This window comes from Anser anser (genome assembly GCF_964211835.1).
Source record: "Anser anser genome assembly, chromosome: 5".
In the NCBI taxonomy this organism is placed as follows: Eukaryota; Metazoa; Chordata; class Aves; order Anseriformes; family Anatidae; genus Anser; species Anser anser.
The window spans coordinates 36,714,418-36,735,272 of NC_139725.1; the positions used below are offsets into that span (position 1 = coordinate 36,714,418).

The following is a 20,855-nucleotide window of genomic DNA, read 5'->3' on the forward strand; positions in this document are numbered from 1 at the left end:
CTTGAAAACTCCTTGGGCAGGTTGGGAAGGAGCTCCTGCTGCACTCATTTCTGGGGCTTTTCCCCACAGAGCTCGTGCCAGTTCACGGTACTGCTGAGGCCTGTTATCCCCAGGCCTGCACTCACCAGCAGCACAGCAAGCGCCGGGAGCAGGCAGAAAGCAGCATTTCGGAGAACCCCTACAGAGGGCAGGTGCCCAAGGCAGGCAGCACAGTGAGCACGGGCACAGCACCCTCTGCTGCAGCACAGCCGAGCGACACGGGACACCATGGAGCAGGCACACCAACCGCAGGCAAGCATCGTACACCAGCTTCTGCATCTCCAGACAAACAAATCCAAGCTTGACTGAGCTCCTGTGCTGACTTTCATAGGAACAAACGAACTCACAAAACGCTGGGCTTGCCTTTCAAGGAAGCTCTGTTACTGGAAGAAGAGCAGCATAACTAGAGATCGCTGAGAAGGCAGGGAAATTCAGATAGTTAGTGTTATAGAAAAGCATGCGTATTCTGAGGTTTCAGAGCAATACATGCAGGCAACGCAGCCCTTCGCTCTTTGAGTCGCACCCCTCTGCATGCCCAGCGCTGCTGTCAGGGCCTGACACACCACCACCCACCGCTCTTCCATTTCTACAGTTTTTCCAAGCCTCTCCTTACACTGGGGCAGGCTGACCTGGCTCCTGATGGCTTTGTACCCATCTGGCCTCATAAAACAAGCAAAAGTCACCCTGCAATGGCAAGCAGCATCCCTGTGTTCTCTATTGTACTATTAATTGAAAGAACTAAGTTAGCTAGAGCCACCACCTAGCTAGAAATCCTTCCTTTTCTTTTTATTTCCCTTAACATTCTTCCCAAGAAGGATCACTTGGTCAAGTAAGGCTTTATGTAATGCAACTGACCAGGCCATTACCTCTTTTGAAACAGTACAGGCTAAATAACCTCTCGCACCTTGAATTTTTAAAGCACACTTTCTGCACAATCACCTCCAGATCTCTGTTTCTTAACCTTTTCTTTTTCCTGTTTTCTAACTGAAGGACAACCTAGCACATGAAAAAAAGACACTGAACCAGCTTATGAAGTGTTGTTACTGTGGTTGCCATTTACGAGTCATTTAAAAATTAGATTACAGCTTTAACTACTTACATATTTTCCATTAGTTGACACCCATTTTCTTTTTTTTGCTTGGGAATGCATTAGTCTGGTTTACAAATCGTCAGAAAATTTGTTTTCAGGTGTAATTCTGGATGCTTTATGGGCTGCTGGTTGGAAAACCTTCCTCAATAAGCTGTAAATTTCTCCAACAGCCACCAACATACCAAAAAGCCAGAGAGTCATCTGGGAAATAGCAGCTACATCCCTTGCTATGTCCAATAGCTAAGGCTTTTAATAGCAAAACAGGTTTTAAAGCAACATCCACAGTGCCTGCTGTATACACATTCATATACTTTCTCCTTAGTAACTGTATTAAAACAGGCACTCCTAAGCGTGGATTATTTCATGTTTATACAAGAGTAGTATGCAGAGCTTAATGTCTTTCTTTCCTCATGAGAGGAAGTGTTTATAGAAGTAATATCTTTTTATGAGACTACCTGATATAGTTATGGGCAGGGGAAAAAAAAAAAAAAACAAGCAAAGCATCAGCAAGCACTTACACATACCATCGCTTTTTACAGGCATTTTTATAGGAACTCAGTAGTTCAGCCACCTTTGAGCTCTTAATTCCCTGATAGTACTTAGTCTCTTCAGGAACAACCACTAAAACTATTCCATGCAGCCATTAATAGGATTATTTTCTTCCAGGCATTCCTTTTCCTGCATTTCTAATGGTTGGTCAGAAAGATCCTGTTCCTCTGCTGAACCTGTTCCACTGACTTCCCATATTTCTTCTCCCTCTAACAACATAGTCACAGCGTTGCTTTTCCCTTTCTAGAATATATATTACTATGGCATTATTCATCTGTAAACAGCACCAGGCATAGTGCCGCCTTACAAACCTACACAAAGATGTGCCCCTTGCTCTGCAGGGCACTTACTGCCAAGCTTCCGTGAAACTTGCTCACCGATTTGAACTCACCTTCTTTGCAGAAAAATTCCAGCACCTTGCCCTTTTCCCACAGGGTAGGCTCCTACACTATTCTTGCCTGCACTCAGTCCCCCTCTCCCTGCCGCTTTCTCATACCTTTCCAAAGAATCACTCTTACTCAACTGCCTTTGTTCACACTAATGTCTTTGTGTATGGCACGTTGAATTTTAGTACTTGATAGCTAAAACCATCAAGCAGAAGAGAAATTGCTAGAGCTGAGTCTCCTGCTGCTTCCACCCTTGGCTGCACAGGGCCACGCTGGAGCTAGTGACTGCCACACAGAAAGGCAGGGCTCTCTAGGACGTGAGGCTCTCTCACAGGACAAGAGGGAACGGCCTCAAGCTGTGTCAAGGGAGGTCCAGGTTGGATAGTAGGAAAAAATTCTTTTCAGAAAGAGGGGTTAGGCATTGGAACAGGTTGTCCAGGGAAGTGGTGGAGTCATAATCCCTGGAGGTGTTTAAGGAGAGGTTGGAACGTGGTACTTCGGAACGTGGTTTATTGGGCAATAGCGGTGGTAGGTGGATGGTTGGACCAGATGATCTCGGAGGTCTTTTCCAACCTTAATGATTCTGTGATTCTAACATAAGTGTCAAGGGACAGAGATGCTTCCCCCATTCCATCAAAGACTGAGATCCAGAAGAGACAGAGCCAGCGAGGAGACAAACGGCCCCATTTGTCACCTGAATTGTTCCCTAGAGCCTTCCAGACAGCTGTACTGATGCACCAACATCTTAGGCCTTGACCCACTGCAATGAGAGAGCACAGTGTGGGTTTTTCCAACTCTCAAACTCACGCACAATCCTTTGGGACATGACCCCAGGCAAATCACAACTATCATTCTCCAGGTCAGACTTGGGAACAGTCGCATACACCAGTCATGCTTCTACATCCATTTTATACACAGTGCCATACAATATACAGAAAAGTTTATATACATATATCTTTATATAATATGCTATATTAATCTGTATCTTTCTTTACAGCAATATTAGTTTAGATCTTTCATACATAGGTACAAAAAGTCACATGAGAATGGCACATGAAGAGTGCTTTAGTTTCCTTGTAGTCTTCATGCTGGGGCAGCTCGGAGCAGGGATCTGAAGGGCAGCATTCCTGGGACAGGCAGTGCCCTGTCAGTTGAGCATGGGGACACAAGATCCTGTGCTGTTTTCCCCCTGATTGCATATGCAAGTGCTCCAAGTCCTGCAAGAGGCAGTCAGAGCTCCCTAGAAGGGCTGCTTCACCCATAAACACAAAAGGCTTTACCTATAAAGAGGCAATTGGGGTCAAAGAGTTAATTCACAGCTACCCTAGAGTCTGAGCTGCCCCAGCACATGACGTGAGATAGGTGACAGCAGGCAGAAGGGCTTTTTCCATAGAGGCATTGGTGTCTGCTGAGAGAGAGAGGAGCGGGAGGCAAGGGAGTTGCTGTGTGCCATCGCTGCGTGGAGCGCCCCACCAGCAGACAGCTCCTGTCAGACAGAGCCCGTGCAGCTGGGCTCCACCCAGCACGGCTGGCACTAAAGAGCACGAAAAGAGGAGAAGGGAAACAGCTTCCCACAGCTCCTCTGGCCTTGCTGTCTCTGCTCGTTCACAGCCATACAGGAGGAGAGGCAAGACTAGTGGCTGTCACAGCAGGACATGGCAGCAGACAACTGAGCTAAAGGAAAGGGTCTTAAAGGGCAGAGCGCTCCTCTCCTGCTGTCCCAAGCATGCAGATATAATCCCTGTTGACATTAGTAATTAAGTTTACAACAAAGAAAGGAAGGAGCTTGAGACTATTCCCTGGACATCACCTCTGCCATCAACTGCAGTGTTTGTGGAGGGAAAGCTGGGAAGCTGCGTAGCCTCAGCAGCTGCAGATGATGCCGCTGGGCCACCAGACACTGAGCACTGTGGACATGCTGATAACGGAGGTAAGACCCTAAAAAGGTGCCTGGTAGTAGTCTAGCAAGCACACCATATTGTGATTGCTTTGCGCAGACAACACGCCTGAAGCTATGCATCACGGCAGGACAGACGGCACAGGCAAGTGCCGCTCAGCCAGCCTGAGTGCTGCGTGACGCACATGCTGCTTTGGGCTGCTCCCTCGTCCTGGTACTGCCAACACGCACCAGGTACCTCCAACTCTGAGCCATCAGAACTGCACAAAGCACCAGATGGAAAGCAGGGCAGTGGAATCCCAATTTAAAAAAAAAAAGCTAATGCTTGTTTCTGTGCTGCTGTGTTAAATGTTCTTGCAGAAATAAGTAACCAGATTAAGGTTCCCTCATCATACAGATATGCTGGGTGGATAGGAAGGTTCAGTAAGTGAAAAACAAAGCGCAGGGTGACGTGGTGAGGTCAGGCATCAAACACAGCAGTGACAGCTACAAGAATGCCCGACCCTCGAAAAATAGATTACCTGTGGAAGATGGCTGTTCCAGAACCAGTCTGGGAACGTCAGTAAAATCAAAACTGCAGTGGACAGTTCAGAATGTGTTAGGTCCCTTTCAGCTTAAGTCCTTGCAAAAAAAAAAAAAAAAAAAAAGTCAGATCTTGAGTAGAGGAGTTTTACTCCTGAATAGACCTGAGAGGAAGTTTTACTCACGAACAGACCTGTTAAACACTGGCTGAGGTCACATACACCACAGGTCAGAAATGCTGGGAAGTCCTCCCTTCCTACCGCACAGGAGGGGGCTGCAGGGTTAACTGCGGTGCGGGTAGGAGGAAGCATCCTGCCTCGGGTCAGGCTTTGCTGCTGGCACTTGGAGATGACACCTGAGTGAGCAGGGCACCTGAGTGAGCAGGGGACAGTGAGGAAATCTGACAAGTCCTAGCTGAGGCAGAAAGAGGGGGACCTGTAGCAAGGATGACTCTAAACCAGTCCCTGGCCACACCACATCTCCTTTTGTACAGCCAGAGAAGAAACACGACAAAGTGGGAGAGGAAGGTAGTTGTCTGATCCCAAGTAGGAGGCCTGCACCTCAAGCCAATGGAAAACAAAGGCACAACAGGCATGAAATTCAAGAGAATAAGCAGAAAAGAAACCAACAACAATGGAGACAGCAAAGTGCTCGTGGACAGCTGCGTATATTTCCTGATGCTTTTTAGGACTGCAAGTCACTGTGACCAAGCTAGGAACTGCTCCTCAATTGCTTCATATTTCCAGTATGCAAGGCCTTTAGCAGCCAAAGTTTAGGCTAGCAACATCCTCTCATGCTATGTGCAGAGCATACCAGCTCTGGTACATAGCGCTGGATGCAGAAACAGTTGGGAGATGGTGAAGAAAGAAGCACAGAAGTTTGGCAGCCTGCAGTGCTCCAGCCACACAAGAAAGCCAACAGCCTTGCTGCTCTGCAGAACATACTGCTCTCCGCACAGTGGGCGACTGTCATACAATGAAAGATCTCCTTCCTAAACCACTTCTCAATTCTACCAACAGCTTACGAATTAGAAGGGTTTTGGCTCTGGTTCATGTAATACCCACCCACCCGGGCAGCGAAGGCCCTGCTCTGAACTGGAATATAAAACTCTGAAGCAAACCAAGCTCAGGCTGACCCCTGCCATCGAACCTGTCACATCTCACTGCAAGGGGCAGCAGCTCCTCCCTTGGAGGGAACGGAGCCGGCACACCACCCACTCTAGAGCTGGCAAGGGGAAAAGGACATCACCGAATATCAGTACGATCTGGTTCACATACCTCTCACATGAACGAACTATAATGTCAGCATGACCGCCTGACCAGAGAGCAAGGAACACCCAGACCAAGTCCCATCTCTCAGATGGGATCTTCCCTTCACTCCCTCTTCCCGTATCTGCAGAGAAAGAGCAGTGCTTGCCTCCCAGCAGGATGCACTCTGCCTGTGACACAGAGCATAGCCTCCTCCACGCAGGAGCACCATGAGGGGGAGCTTTGGCACAAGAGATGCAGTTCTTCCCTACATCCAGTTCTGCAGTTCAGTACTGAACGGGCCCTGAGAAAGATGTGCAAAAAGCCTGATTCAGACGATGCTTTCCAGTGCTTCAGAGGTGCATACTCCTTCATTCAGAGCATCAGAGCAGTGTGCGCAAAACAACTGCTGAATTTCCAACCCTCCCTTTCATTAGGCAGGTAAGAAGGCACCTGTACACTGCAGACAGGGAAGAAGCCGATGTTTCACATGCTAAGAAACATATGCCTGTTAAATCTTTGTTTTTACACTGAGCTTTCAGGTTCAGTGTGTTAATCATTCTACCATTTTCCTTTCGCTTCCTGGTATTTCTGTAACTCATTACTTCTGCTGCTACAGAACTACCAAGGAAGCATTCAGACAATAAATATTTACACACCCTATGCTTTTCCTATGAGAAAGAGGATTGCAGAGATTGTCTTTAGACTTCCTAAAGTGAAGAGGAGTTCTGAGAGTCTGTTGGCAGCAGCATAATTAAAAAACAGCTCAGCAAAAATCCAGCTTTGGTGGGGTAAGTTTAAACACAGGAAGGGATAACAAACAAGTGACAGCATAGAAGGATTGTCAGCAAAAGGCATCTCAGACTTCAATTGTCTGAGCAGAAAGAAGTGTAATGCTACAAAAGGGAGGAAAGCCGAAAAGCTTTTAAGCAAAAAGCAAAGCTGCTAGGTTTGTTAAGGACCAGAGGTTATTTTAAATGTCTGCCAGTATTTGCATTACATTTGAAGATTTTTTAAAGGTCTTTGAAAACTTTTCAAGTATTTAAATGTAAACCACTTTACTGGCAAATTACCAGCCTGTGTGGCTTAACATAGTTGCAACTACTGCCTGCAGAAGATCATCCCTTTAAAAATAAAAAATAAAAAAAAGGAGATCAAATACTACTGCTGCCCTTGCTGCCAAGCAAGAAAAGCTGCTGCAGCCACAATGTCCTCTTACTGCTGAGGGAAGAGAATATTCCAGCAGTAGGTATACATAAGCACAGCGGGAACACAGCACCAAGCAGAGCTCCAGGCTAGCCAATTCCTGGGTTCTGGGTGAACACAGAAGTGCTTCTGCTGAGCGTGGAAATGCAACAGGGTAGGCTAGAATGCCCTCCAGTGTCCCAGGCCTCATGACATCTAGATGTGGTCAGCACTGACAAGTATACGCAGTACTTGCATATGCAAATGGCATCCAGCAGAAACAAGCAGGAGCTTGTAACTCAGTAGATAACTCAGCAGATAAAAGACACCCCCACAAATTTCACTACACTTAGAAATCCATTTCTTCAGATTTTAAAATCCGTAGAAGAGCCCAGGCACTGTTTGCATAGTCAGGGTAACATGCATCCAGTTTTGCCACCAGACCTGACAAGTATCCTATGAAAGTGGCAAGTATCAGGGTGCCAATACGATGAAAGGACAAAACATGCATTTGGGGCTGGCTGAGACTGAAGCTCCTTCTCCCTGTCTTCCTTGCAATGATATAGCTACAAAAGGAAAGTTCTAAATACACTAACACATGCATTTCAGCAACAATTAATATCAGTTAAGTGCACGAAGAATACATTACAAGAGGACATTTTTACAACTCAACAGGATGCTCTCAAGCATGTAGAGATCTCATCACTCAGTCTGAAAACAGGGTGCAGCAAGGATTAAAATGAATTTAAAACTGGGAAGCAATATTAATCAAAAACATGGAGGAGCTTCAGAGAACATTAAGACTGAGACCACTGAATCCAGAGCAGTGACAAATCAAAAAGACACCTGACAACAAAACAAAATCATCCAAGATATTAAGGGAAAATTTTAAAAACCCTCCTAATTAGGCCCAGATTACAAAACACTGAAACTGAGCAGAGGGCAACCTTACTAGGAGTACCTTAAAAAGTACCTAAAAAAATACCTAAAAAAATAGTTCCATATTCATTCAGTTTGTTGGGCTTCATACACAACAGCCCTGTTCTCTTTCCTCTGATGGAGACCAGGTACAGAGTAACAAAAGACTCCTGCAGCAGGAGAAGGTCCAAGGAGCACACGCACCAAACACGCTTGGTGCTTCGCCTTTCTCATGTGCCGTTGTTCACTGGCAGCAGCAACTACTTCCCACTTAAATCCTACTGCTGCTTGGGATCTGCAGCTGCTATTGCAATTTACGTAACAGCATCATAAAAGCACATAAATGGGAACCTTTGGATTTGAATACCTGTGCTCACAACTAGCTTTGGCATCTCAGTCCACAGTAGAGAGCAACATGTCTCATACAACTGCAGTTTACTTTGAATGAAGTTCTGAAACTTGCAGAAATTATGAACAAACACTGAAAACAGTGATCAGAAACAAGGTAAGCAAAGCTGGAGATACCACATTTGCATCTAACGACCCTCTTGGTGTTGAGAATGCTTTGACCTTTCTAGATAGCCTCATCTGCCACAGAAGGCAGCAGCTTTCTCAAGTGCATCAAGAAGATCCTGGGAAGACACACAGCATCTGGAATCCCATTCACCCATGTTTTGGGTCATCACGAGATCATCGGGGATAGCTTTTTAAGTGGTGCTTCCAAGGATGTGGACCAAGACACCACTGACACCATCATCCTGAGATGGTGTAACCACAACGACAGGTAAGGTAGCTCCTCGTTCAGTAACAGGAATGGAGAAGAGGAAAGGTTAGAGCAACAGCTTTAGGAGAAAATGCACGTACCAAATGGAGATGGAAGCTCCACAGAGAAGGAGACGGGATAATGCTAGGTTTTGGGCAAGGGCTGTCCTTTTGTTTAGCACTTGTGCATATAAACACAGCAGAATTCTGTCTATGTTGGCACCACTGCAATTAAAACAATAATAAAAGCAATTATTATTGATGCAGAAGAGCCTCCAAAAAATGCAGCCAGCCAGCATTACACGTTAAGGGCTTGGTTATCAAAACTTCCTAGAATATCATCAAAGATTTTCTTCCACAGTGGACACACCCAAAGGGGTTGGAGGACAGCCTGTAGACGTGAAAACCAGACAACAGTACCGAACCCTTCACAACCTCTGAGCAAGTTCGGGGCGGGGTCGGAGGCTGTTCCCTAAGCTGTTGGACAGAGTTCAACAGACACCTAGCTAACGGCCCTCCTTGCTGCCCCCGAGTGTTTCAAGGCCTTGAGATCACATTCCACTACTGTCTGCTGAGAACATCACGAACAAACACATCAAGTCCTGTCCTTATGCAGTCAGCTGAAATCTGCTGCACCAGGGGATTGTGGAAAGATTGTGCTAGACTCTTTGGCAAAGCTGCATTGGTGTATATAGTTTCACTTACTATGCTTTGTTTTTAAGGTGCACAAAGCCCACTCTCTGCTCTCCAGGAACCTGGTGGTCTTAGCTCCACTCCTCTGCCAATAAACCTCAGGGGATTTAAGGATGCGCTATTGAACTGGATGAACTATCATCTGCTTTACTGAGGTTCAGCGTGTCAGGCACTACAAACTGCTCTTCCAGCACTGCCTCCTCACGGGGTGGAACATCCCACTGAAATATCAAGGAAGCATACAAACATTAAAAGGCACAAAGCTTAAGAGTAGGAACCAGAAGCTGAGAGGTTAAGAAATCCGAAGAAGCTTCATGTTTCCAAAGAGAGCTACACATCAGAGTGGAGTGAGGGCAGAGAAAGCAAGCAGTAGTATGCAGTATGAATGAAGGAGGTAGCTACAGATTTAGCATGCATTTGTACCTTTCCAGATATACTTTGTCAGGATAGAATAGGAGACCAGCCTGTCCAAACAATCCTACAGCATAGGAGGGATAAGAATGAAGACACTCAGCCATTTAAAGCAGAAATAATGCAAAGAACATGGAACTACTTAGCAAGGGCTTTTTGTGAGGACTGGGAACAGATCTGTTTGTCAATAGAGTAATGGAAAACAGGAATCACCCCCAATGCGATGCAACTAGAACTTTAACTTTGAGGTTTCTCTTGTACCTTTACTGCCTTGGTATATGGCAAGGCCAGGTCACAAGCATTAGGCATTTCCAGGCTTTTCAAAAGAAGCCTAATAATCACAGAGCACAAAACAGAAAAATCCAGCATGCCAAGCTGTTTCCTGCTACAGCTGGTCAGTACAAGGTCAACCCATTCCCCCAGGACGCAGTTCCAATGGCACAGAGAAGGAAACAGTCACACAATGATTGTGTTTTCCAGGACATAAGGGAGGTACCCAGGTCAGAAGTGACTTTCTAGTGCAATATTGCGACCCATTAAACATCATCAGGTCGCTACTGAAACAACTTTTTCTTAAGAGGGAGGCTATCCACCTTCCTCACCTTGAGTCATCTCCCCACCATCCTCGGGTAGGGCACCAGTAGTTCTACCTAGTCTCAGAGAGACTTCTCCTAATACCTCACTGCCAGGGACAGAGATGATTCTTTCATCAATGTTTGTAAAGTGCTTTGCAGATATAATGCTCTGCTGAAGTGCTAAGTGTTATTACTACCCACCTTCTGCCAAAAATTAAAGGCAGAAGTGAAGATTGAATCCTTTTCCCCACTGTACGTGCATGTCAGCAGTCTGCATCGGGAGCTGAGCTAGCCTGCTAGCCTTAGTCTCCCTATGCTTCAGCTCCCTTTCCCCTCAAAACTACCCAGTTCATTGTACATATTCCTGGACACCACCTTTTTAGTGCTTCTAGTCGTGCTTCTAGTAGTGCTTCTAGGCTATCTGCAGCAGTTCAGCCTTACCCTGTGGTCTGCAATAGTGGATGACCTGATGGCACTTCCACAGCTGTTCTGTGTGAGCTCTTGAACTACACAACCTCTCAGCAAGGGGAACACTGCTCTGTTCTGAAGGACCTACAAACCAAACAGTAACTTCTTGTTGCTCAGAATGTGTTTTCTTTTACAAATTACATTGAATTCAGAGGGACTTCTTCCCTCCAATTCAAGACTGTATAGAAAAGGTCCCCTTTGGAACCCAAAGCACAGGGACAATATTTTACTGCCCGTTTAACAAAGTCCCTGCAATTCTAGAGGCCCTGTAATTTCTAAGGAGCAGGGGGTACAGTATCCCACATTAAATTGAGTGGGAGATCAGCACTTGGACAAAGTCCAGTTCATTTCTGTGCACCTGAAGTCATTTACATCAATGCACACTGGCTCTAAAGGGCTCCTGTTCTGATGCGATGGTATTTGATACCACTCGGGCCTGGTTTGTGCAGCACCCAGGCCAGCAAAGCCCTGATCCATCACTGGGGCTTCCAGAGGCCACTCAGCAAACGCAGCCAGAGGCTGAGGGATACCGGGAGCCCAGGGAGTCGTCATGAACCAAGCTCCTGGGAAGCACGGCATCCTCCCACAATGGAAACACCACAGCTAAAGAGGGGGAAGTAACATCCCTGGCATTACAGGGAAGTTAAGAGAGGATTTTCTCTTCCACTGAGGGAGGACAGAGCTCCACTGAGACTGACTGGTAACTCCGCTGAGCTTTGCTATGAAGGTGTTTTGTCAGTTAAAGGATTTCACCAGGTCACAGTACGTTTAACTTTCTAGATAGGTAGTTTCTTTCATGCTTCCACCATCAGAAATTCACTGCTTAGATAGCTCTAGCAGGCTCCTCTGCGCACCGAGGCTCTGCACAGCAGTGCTCAGGTAGTTTTGCTAATGACTTGGTCCAGCTTTGTAACACATTGTGCAACAGGGAGGTGGACAAGTGAGGGTGGGCAAGGGACGCGCAGCTTCCCCCAGACTCTGATCCAAGGGGTTCTCCCAACACCCTACTCCACTTCAAAAGCAGGGGATTCGCAGTCATACTTGCGCACCCTCTCTCCCCCTCAGTTGCCAGAGGGAATGGCACAGGAAGGACAGAATGAACATGCTTCTTGCCTACAGAAAGCCTCCCTGTTTGCTTAATAAATACCTTCCATAAAGCTTAGCAGCTCTGTAAACATACAAAAAATTTCAATACTTAGTAAAAGTTCATCTTTTCCCTGAACTCCCAATGACAGAGGCTGGCACTGATCTGTGATTACTGCATACGGGTGGTGTGAAGACCCAGCGGGGTCCAGGAGAGGCTCCCAGGCTCCGCAGGGAGCTAGCAAATAATGCTGGGTGCTGACAAGCTTTTTTAAATATTTTTAAGTTGATCCATCCATGAAGCTCTGAGATGAGAATCCTGTCAGTCCTGTAGGAACGTCGCCAGCTCAGAGCAGTCCAGGGAACTGAGAAGTGATGATGATGGCATCCACAGGAGGACTCTTTCCAGCAAAAGAGGGACATGGCAGAGGGCTTTTGGCTCTTCAGAACAATTTCCTTTCCTCTCAGGAGCAGCCTGGTGGTCATTGAACACAGAAGTACTCAGGGGAGAGAAAATAGTGCCAGACTGATTCTTGCTGTGCCTGGCCAGGGAAAGGGAGGCTGCATTTGGAGAGAATACAGCCCCAATGGCTTTAAAACAAGAGTGTGTCCTAGGAAAGCAATCCCCATGGAAGTGTGACGAATTGGATCTTGGGCCAGATCCGACATGGTAGTGCAACAGGGCCCAAAGTCTCAATCCGCTCATTTCCAAAACTATTGAAACGGTACCAAGGGGGTGATCTGGCCTGGCCCCCTTGCTTCTGTCTATCTAACCCTCAAGCTTCAGAGAAGCTTTACCCCAGAGGACTCCCTGAAGCAGGGCATCTCACTCCCAAACTCAGCAGGTGCCCTTGGGCAAGGAATCTGCCTCTTATATGAAATGAGACAGGCTGAGGTAGGGAACTTGCATCTACCTTTACTGACTCAGACCCTCTCAGTGTAGCAGGCCTTGTGAGGCAAGGCTTCTTATCCCATCTATAAGCATGGGACTCAAGCACAATCCATCCTCCAGATAGTGTGCCACCACCGTGTCACCCCAGAAGGAATGTTTCCAGCTGTCTCCGCCGATCTGAACTGCCTGATGACCACCTCCTCCAAGTATTATCCCAGCACGGAGCCTACGGGATCAGCTCTCAGAGCCGCACCCCTTTGCCCTGCACTAAAGGGCTGAAATCATGAGGTCCTCCTGCTTGGCAGGGCTGGTTACATGCCCAGAGGGGGTGGAAGTCCGGATTTTGTCAGTGGCCAGGCACTCCTGGCTGCTCACGCCTGTGGGAGTGATGTCCATGAGTTCTCCAGATGAACTAAGAGGGAAAGAGGGTGAGACAGAGATGCCCGATGAAGGATCTGTTGAGCCTGCAAACAACCTTGGGGGCTTTGGGACTAAGTTGGGTTCATATTGTGCCCTCAACAGGATCTCCTGATCACTGACAGACTTGGGCATCTCTGCAAAGTCACTGGAGCTATCAGACACCATCATGCAGTAGATGTCCTGGAAGGAGCTGCTTTTGCTATCCAGATTGAAGAGGCTGTCTATGAACTCAGCAAACTCCAGCACTTGGGGACTGGGAACATCAGTGAGCCGTCCGTTCTGGAGGGACAGCTCCTCACGAGGGGTTAAGGAAACACGGTCCCCCTCACTGCTGGCCCCCTCCTCGCTGCAGCGTCGCTGGGGGGTAGTGCCACCACTGCTGAGTGCATTCTCAGGGGGCTGAGTCTCCTGGGAGTGCTTGGAGAGGCTATCAGCAGCCAGCAGCTCTGTCCGCGAGCTGAGGGAGGGGTTCTCCTCGGGGATAGCAGGGTCTATATAAAAGCAATGCGTCTCGTCCTTCTCCATGACAGCATGGAGGCTGGGAGAGCCCCGGATGCTACGAAAACCAGAGGAACGCCTTGAATCAAAGCTGTAGATGGATTCATTGTCAGAGAGGCTCTCCATGGTTGCAAGAGGAGCACGTCGGTCCTGTAGCTCCACAGACAGACGTTCCTTTGTATCCAGGAGCAGCAGCTCCACAGGGTCTTTCTGCACAGGAGAAAGTGGCTTTGTCTCATAAAACCCCTCCAAGCTGATTTCAGAATGGGACTTGCTCCTGCAACGAGAAACAGAGACAATGTGAGACTGCATCACTCCTCAGAACCAAAAGCTGCCAGAAGAGCCAAGCCTGGGGCACAGACTCCCTTGTGCACACCGAGGGCACGTCATTGCTCTAACCAGAGTGGTCTACACCTGCAGTACACGTCTCTTTCAATTTCAACAGTAATAACGTTCTGAGAACATATTTCAAGAATCCCAAAAAGAGGGAGTCTGAGGCAGTAAACTAACTTTGATCTTGAATTAAACTTAACCAGGCTACAACATTTCCCCCTAACAATTCCCCATAGCCTCTCTGCCCTCTCCTCTGTTTCTTTCCCCTTCATATCTCAGGACTCCTCTGCTTTCACTCAGCTCAGAAGGAAGCAGTACCTTGGGTCTGCTGTGATAGAAAGCACCACTCCTGTCCCTGCTGCTTGACCTAGTTCATTTTCTCAGCCTTGCTGTAGCCAAACATTGGCTGATACCTTCTCTTGCTGTTTCATCATGGCCTCTATTCTGCTCCTGTCTAAGCTCTCCTTCACCGTCTCTGACCACTCACTCTGCAACAAGAGCCCTATCATTTTTATATCATTTGCTGTTGTCTTTCTTTTAAATGTACATCTCACTCATGTTATCTCAAGGACACCCAGCCGTGCATCACACGACAGACCATATAACCCTGCCTCCTCCAAAACCCTACCCAGATACACACAGCTTCGTGTTGGGTCTCTACCTGAAACCTCCATAGCAGAAGCTCTTCCCTTGCAAAGAAACAATCTTCTTGTGTCTACAGTGCCATCGTCTGTTTTTTGTTTGTTTGTTTAACAGAAGCTGTACAACAAGCTGAGTCTTACTGTTAGTTCTATAAATCATGACAAAATTGAGTTTTGTAAACTTGTTCTTTGTTTGAGGAACAGACAGATTAATTTTGAATGGTTGCATCACAGAACTGAAGAAGAATCAGCTAAGGACACTTTGAAGTATGAATGCACAGTTAGACTTAGATGTGGAACGTGGGCCGGGAGACTGCTTTTCTCTAGCAAGTCCTTAATATCTTCTTATGAGCTCATTCTGCACCTCACCCTTGCAGGGCGCAATTCTTACAGAGGGGAAAGCAAGCAGGAATGTTTATAGCAATCAACTGCAAGAATACACAGAGCTGTTTTCACTTTACAAAATTATTAAAGGTATGAATGCCTCTTAAGATGGCCTTCTGTTTCTATCATGATTCCTATTTGCTCTCCAACTACAAACCATCTTAGAATCATAGAATGGTTTGGGTTGGAAGGGACCTTAAAGATCATCTAGTTCCATCCCCACCATCATGGGCAGGGTCACCTTCCACTAGACCAGGTTACTTTGTTCTCATCTTCCCACTTCCCTGTTTCGTCTGCATAGTGCAATTCTGACATGAATTCACATGGTCCGATTCTTTGGCAAGTCTTTGACCACTTTTTTTTTTTTTTTAATATATTTGCAAGAAACAAAGAAAGCAAATTTGTAGTATTCTGCATGCCTCAAACATTATCTGAAATTCTGCAAGGAGTCTCCCTGCCATTCACTCCTGGATGTAAAGCTGTTTACGTACCCTACGAGCTCTTCCCCAAAGCCAATCCTTGGTATGCCTTCAAGATGTAACCTCTAACTTTTGGCTGTTGCCAGAATACCAATGTCACTGCTCAAAGCAGTGATGATCCAGCTTTAAAAAATAAATCCCTGCAGGAACGCTTCCAGCACTCGTGCCTTTCTCCCTTGCCTGCTTTTCACCAGACTGAGCTTCCTGCTTTGTCCTTCACGAAAAGGACATCAATTGCTCTCCCCTCACATTACCTCACATTGCCTTTATATTTGTCCTGTACCAACACACTTGAATCCGTATCCATGTTCCCAGATTCTCTAGTTTTTACTATTATGCAAGTCGTTTTTCATAAAGTAACTTTACATGCAGATGTTCTGGTAAGCTCATGGCTGACACTGCTGCTCAGCTTTCAAGAATCAGTGCCGCAGGCCATCTTTGAGCATTTAATTCAAACAGGAGAACAGAGATTTGGCTGCAAGACTGCAAACTTCGTCTTTGTGATTCCAGGGAAAATCCCACTTGCCTTGATAAGAAAAGGAAGTTTCCGTACCTTCAACTTCTAGGTTCTCCTGACCTTGCTGCACTAGCAGATTCTTAAGCAACACAAAGAATCATTTTTCCCCTAGCACAACACAAGACATACTGAAGCAAAGTGGAAGTCCCATACAGGCAGCCCTTGGATCTATTCTTCCCACTAACATCGATCACAGTGGACCCACAGGGGAGCCAAAGATCCTACAAAGAACTCAAAGATATAGTCTTACTTTGTACTGCTGTTCCTTCTGTCCACTGTTATGGCTCCAGTTCCAATCTGCACTGAGGGTCCACTAGGTAAGGGCTGACTCTGGAAGATCAACTCTGGGGTGAGATCCACTTCTGTAGGACTCACCATCACTTTGGCAGCAGAAAGTAAAGCTGTTTTCCCCTTATTGTAATTCTCCAAGACCTATAACAAGGCAAGCAAAGGAACAGTAGTGCTTTACTGGAGACAGCAACTTCGCTGTTCTCAGCTCAAAACTTCCAAACTGCTGGATCTGCCTTCATTTCTTACTGAGGTGTTCCACAAGCACAGAGCAAAGTCTTGACATAAATGATTATATCAATGAATTTTGACGTACTCTATCCTGCCAGGAATCCAGTGCTGGGGAGATGCCCAGAGATGCTGGCAGGAGCAGCTTTCAAACCAATACAGTAGAGAAGATTTGGCTAAATCTCTATGGCAGAGCTGCATGGCTACAAACTGTAGTTTAGGAGCAGAGACTCATTCCACAACCATTACACATAAGCATAAGTTCAGCCACCCTGCAGACTAACAGAGCAGCTGCAACAGTAGCATGGAGGACTTCTGAAATACCCCATGCAGCTGCATGCACAGACATCCAGTGCTGTCACAGCTCACTAAATTTCACTTGAACTGCATGCTGTAACAGGCAGCTTTGAGAGACTGAACCGAACACCACCCAACCTCATATTATTATGGCATTAAAATTGGAGAGAGGACCTAGTCTGGGACTCTGAGCATTGGGATTGAAGTCCACATTCAATTTCCAGACCTCATCACGTTTGACTCAAATAGCCTGCGCATAAATGGCCCAGAGTACAATCTTCTTTCCTCCGACCCCTCAAAGGGGAAAGGTCTTGTATATTTAAACAGCCAGCTCTCCTGGGTGAGGACTACCTGAATGATAAGGCACTGATATTATTAGGGCATTTTAAGTGCTCTTGCATTAAGAGTGAATAAGCCCAAACCCCACCAAAAGGATTCCTGGCTCTCCAGTACACACACAGAACTTTGGCTCTGTGGACATTTCGTGTCTACAGCTCACCTCAGCAGCATCATCATGTCAAGCCTTTCCTGCCCAAACCCAGGTCTTCTACGCATTCAAGCCAAAGTCCACACTACTGAACTGAGTGACCCCTCCCCGCCCCCTGATCCCAATTTTCAGCATTACCTTGTTGAGCCCTTCCATGACCACGTATGGGAGGTGTTCGTGCAACATCGCTGGTGAGATGATCACTTCATTAAACGCCTTATTGTCACCCCAGATAGCAAAGTAAGTGGGATCCTCTTGCTCGCAGCAACTAAAAGAGGAGTTGGGATCCAGAGGAGAAAATGGGGAGCAGGGGATGAAAGAGCAGGCAAATGTTTTGGCATGCAAAAGCGCAAAACAGAAGGTTACAGAGACAGAAAAAACAACAGGAGGAAAAATAGAGGGAGGAAATATTAAATACACATGCTACTGCTATTCCTCTAAAGCACTGCACTAACAAACAGCAACACAAGTATCTTTCTATCCTCACAGCACAGACACGATCACTGTCACCATAAGGCAGTGAAAAAAAGTCACCTCCTTCATAGATGGATTGCTCTCTTGGGAAGTCTTTTCCAACAGAAGTTTTTCAACCCCCCATCCATAGGCTGGCTTCACAGCTCTGCGCATACTCACCAGCACTGCTCTGCAGGATGATTGTGCACCACGTGGATGATGCGGCCAGGTGGGTAGAGCGGCGTGCTTGCAGACAGAGCAATAGTCAGATCACTGGGATGGGTCCAGAGGCGATTACTCGTTACTGAGTTTTCTTCTGTCTCTTCAGGGAGCTCTGACTTGGGTATGCACTTTGTAGCACCCACAATGATTCGCCACTGTCCAACACAAGGGAAAGGAAGGAGAATATGGAGAAGAGAAAAAGATCAGAGAAAAAGAGCCATCTCACGAGACACTATAGGTAGGTTTATTTAAACTGAATACCTAATACCAGAAAAGAGAAAAACAGAGCTCATGTACCTGTTGCTTGAATAGTAGACCTAGAAAGAGATAACAACCTTGCTCAGAAAAATTACTTCTCTCTCCCTTCCTTTCACAATTTTAACCTTATAAGTGGCAAAATCTTGTCCATCTTTTTTTTTGCTGGATGTTTTTTGTAGAGTTAGGGATCTAGAGCAAACACATCTTTGTCCACCAATGGATAGCTTATCTTCCAGGATAAGCAAGGTAGACAGAATCTGAATTTTTAATGTACCAATAGAAGCAAGACTATACAACTTAGGCAGACAAAAATTCCCTTTATGTCTGTCTTTATGCATAAAAAGAAATCCTAAAATCTGAAAAAAATGCCAAAAACCACAGAATTCTATCAAGAAAAGTGTTAGCTCAGTTTTTTACCCTCAACAGATCATTTATAAAATATTTTACCCCTAAGCATCTTCAAGTCTTATGCTTTTCCCATCTCAATGTAAGGGTAAAGAAGACAAGGGAAGAATAAATTTACACATTTCTTATCTCCAAAACATTAGCAGGCCACTTGTCCTAGGACAGCACCACCCAGAGAGCACACAGCAATGCCCAGAAGCAGGTAACTGTCGCGCTTCCCAGCCTGTTACCATTTGTTGTTGGCCAGGAAAAGCTAGGCTTGGAACAGAGACTTCAGAACAGGCAGAGATTAGAAAACTTCCTGCTCGGTTGTTTTAGACATGTTAACGGTGAAGTTACAGCACATGAGCCAGAATTATCACAGAGCTAGAACTCAGCCTGCAAACAGAGCGTAGCTCCTAACCCAGACCTCTCTAGGTGTCTTCTTGCTGTTGCTATCACTCCTCTGGTTACCTCAGCAACACTCTTGGTGGACCTGAGGAGACCTAGGGTGCAGGAGAAGTCTGCAGCACTGTTATGTGACATGGAGCTATTATCATCACTGCTCAGACGCTTCCCTTCATGGGTCTGTTAATCTTCATTCTTACCTTTGGTTTGTTACTCCTCTGAAGAACATCCAGAAGCTGACGGCGAAATCCCTCCAGCTGAGAGAGACCAATTCTGGAAAAGAGGAAGACGTGTTTACAACAGCTGGGCAAGGAACAGCAGACAGGTAACAGGATAGTAGAGACATACAGCACAGAAGAATGAGAAATTATGCTACAAAAGAAACAACAGTGCCATAACGTAGATCACTCCAGAGGTGAGTTGTGGCATCACGTGGGACCAGTAACCAGGGTAAAAGGCCACAGAAACCACTGTGACAACAAACAAGTATGAAATGCAATAGCAGACTCAGAGTGGTGAACACAGATATGAGAGGTCAATGAACAGATGAGGGAAACGATGCAATCAGAGAAACAAGTGAGCAAGAAACAAATGAAGCATAGGATGCTACAGAACACAAATCAGAAAGATGGCACAGAGCTATACAACGCCATGAAGCAGACTTCAGAATAGACAGGATTTTATTATACAAGTTAACAAGAGGTATATTGAACATCGTAGTAGTTTTCCTCCACTGAACTCTACGTGCCTAATATTGTACATAGAGAATTTATCTGAAGTCACACAACAGGGATGTGTGTATAAATAAATAAAACTGAGGTTGTTTGGCTCCTAGTTCAATGCCCTGTTTGCCCCCTAGTTCAGCAGAATGTCACAGCAAACAATGAGAGGTGAGAAATGCCAAGACAAGAAATGAGGGAGATGACAAGAAATCAGCACATGTAGTTCAGGGCAGAGTAAAGAGGTCTGAGCTAACACAGACAACCAAGAAGATAGCATTGACACATCAAATACCACCATGAGTATTATTACAGAGGCAGGCTATTCACTTTTTTCTATCATACAGGCAACTGATTCAGAGATGGAGAGGGATATGCCTATAAGAAGGTGTGTGAAACACCAATATAGGTGTCCAGGTAAAAGACACAGCTATACACAGGTAAACTAGGAAGACAAGTGAGAAGCATATAAGGATAGGTAAATGAGGACACAAGACAGGTATGATCTGGGTGTTTCTGAAAGGAAACAGGTGACTTTGGTACAGAACAGCAGATATTTAATCAAGAAATTTGGACACTTCTCAACTTGCCTGGGCACTAGATCTTTGCCAAGCACGACTGCAGTCACAAATTCTTTTGAATACTCCATGGCATCCTCACTGGAAGAGAAACAGGACCAAGAAGAAGCAAACAGGGTTTCACTAGCAGCAAACTGCACTTCATTCCCAATTTGCCACTGGTATCTGAGAAGTTACTAGACAGTGAACCTGGGTCATAAAACACACAACCCAAGCTGCTCGAGGCCCTCAGGACTTGCACACCTTAAAAAGATGAGCCTGATATTCACATCCCATGCCCCAGGCAACACTGCTCTGTAAGGGTATAGCTCAAACAGCACACCTCCTCCTTCCTTACCTGTGAAGAGCTCTGCATATGCTTAGAAACAGAAGTTTCTCTAACTCAACACCTCATAGCGGTTTTCCTGTGCTTTGGGAATGGCCAGGTGATCAGAGAGGAAGAAGATATTCCATGCTCTTGAGACTACTCTAAAAAGACACCGTAGTAGAACTAAGATGGCCACTTCCTGCAGCAACCTGAGCACCAAGACAAGAGGGAATCAAG

At 46.1% G+C, this 20,855-nt stretch overlaps 1 protein-coding gene across 16 annotated transcripts in view; it reads right to left on the bottom strand.

Moving 5' to 3' along the window:
• Nucleotides 1-3,004: 3,004 nt before the first annotated feature.
• DAGLA (diacylglycerol lipase alpha) overlaps nt 3,005-20,855 on the bottom strand; it is an 82,541-nt gene continuing 64,690 nt past the window's right edge. For 13 of the 16 annotated variants that reach the window (XM_083836946.1, XM_083836936.1, XM_083836947.1 and 10 more), the window contains 6 exons: nt 20,324-20,392; nt 19,215-19,287; nt 17,923-18,119; nt 17,428-17,557; nt 16,240-16,421; nt 3,005-13,912 (listed from right to left, as the gene is read on the bottom strand). In XM_083836946.1, coding sequence (XP_083693072.1) covers nt 12,985-13,912; nt 16,240-16,421; nt 17,428-17,557; nt 17,923-18,119; nt 19,215-19,287; nt 20,324-20,392 — 1,579 coding nt within the window. In that variant the 3' untranslated portion in view covers nt 3,005-12,984. The remainder of the gene's footprint in view (nt 13,913-16,239; nt 16,422-17,427; nt 17,558-17,922; nt 18,120-19,214; nt 19,288-20,323; nt 20,393-20,855) is intronic. The other 3 variants (XR_014584729.1, XR_014584730.1, XR_014584731.1) reach the window with 3 other exon arrangements.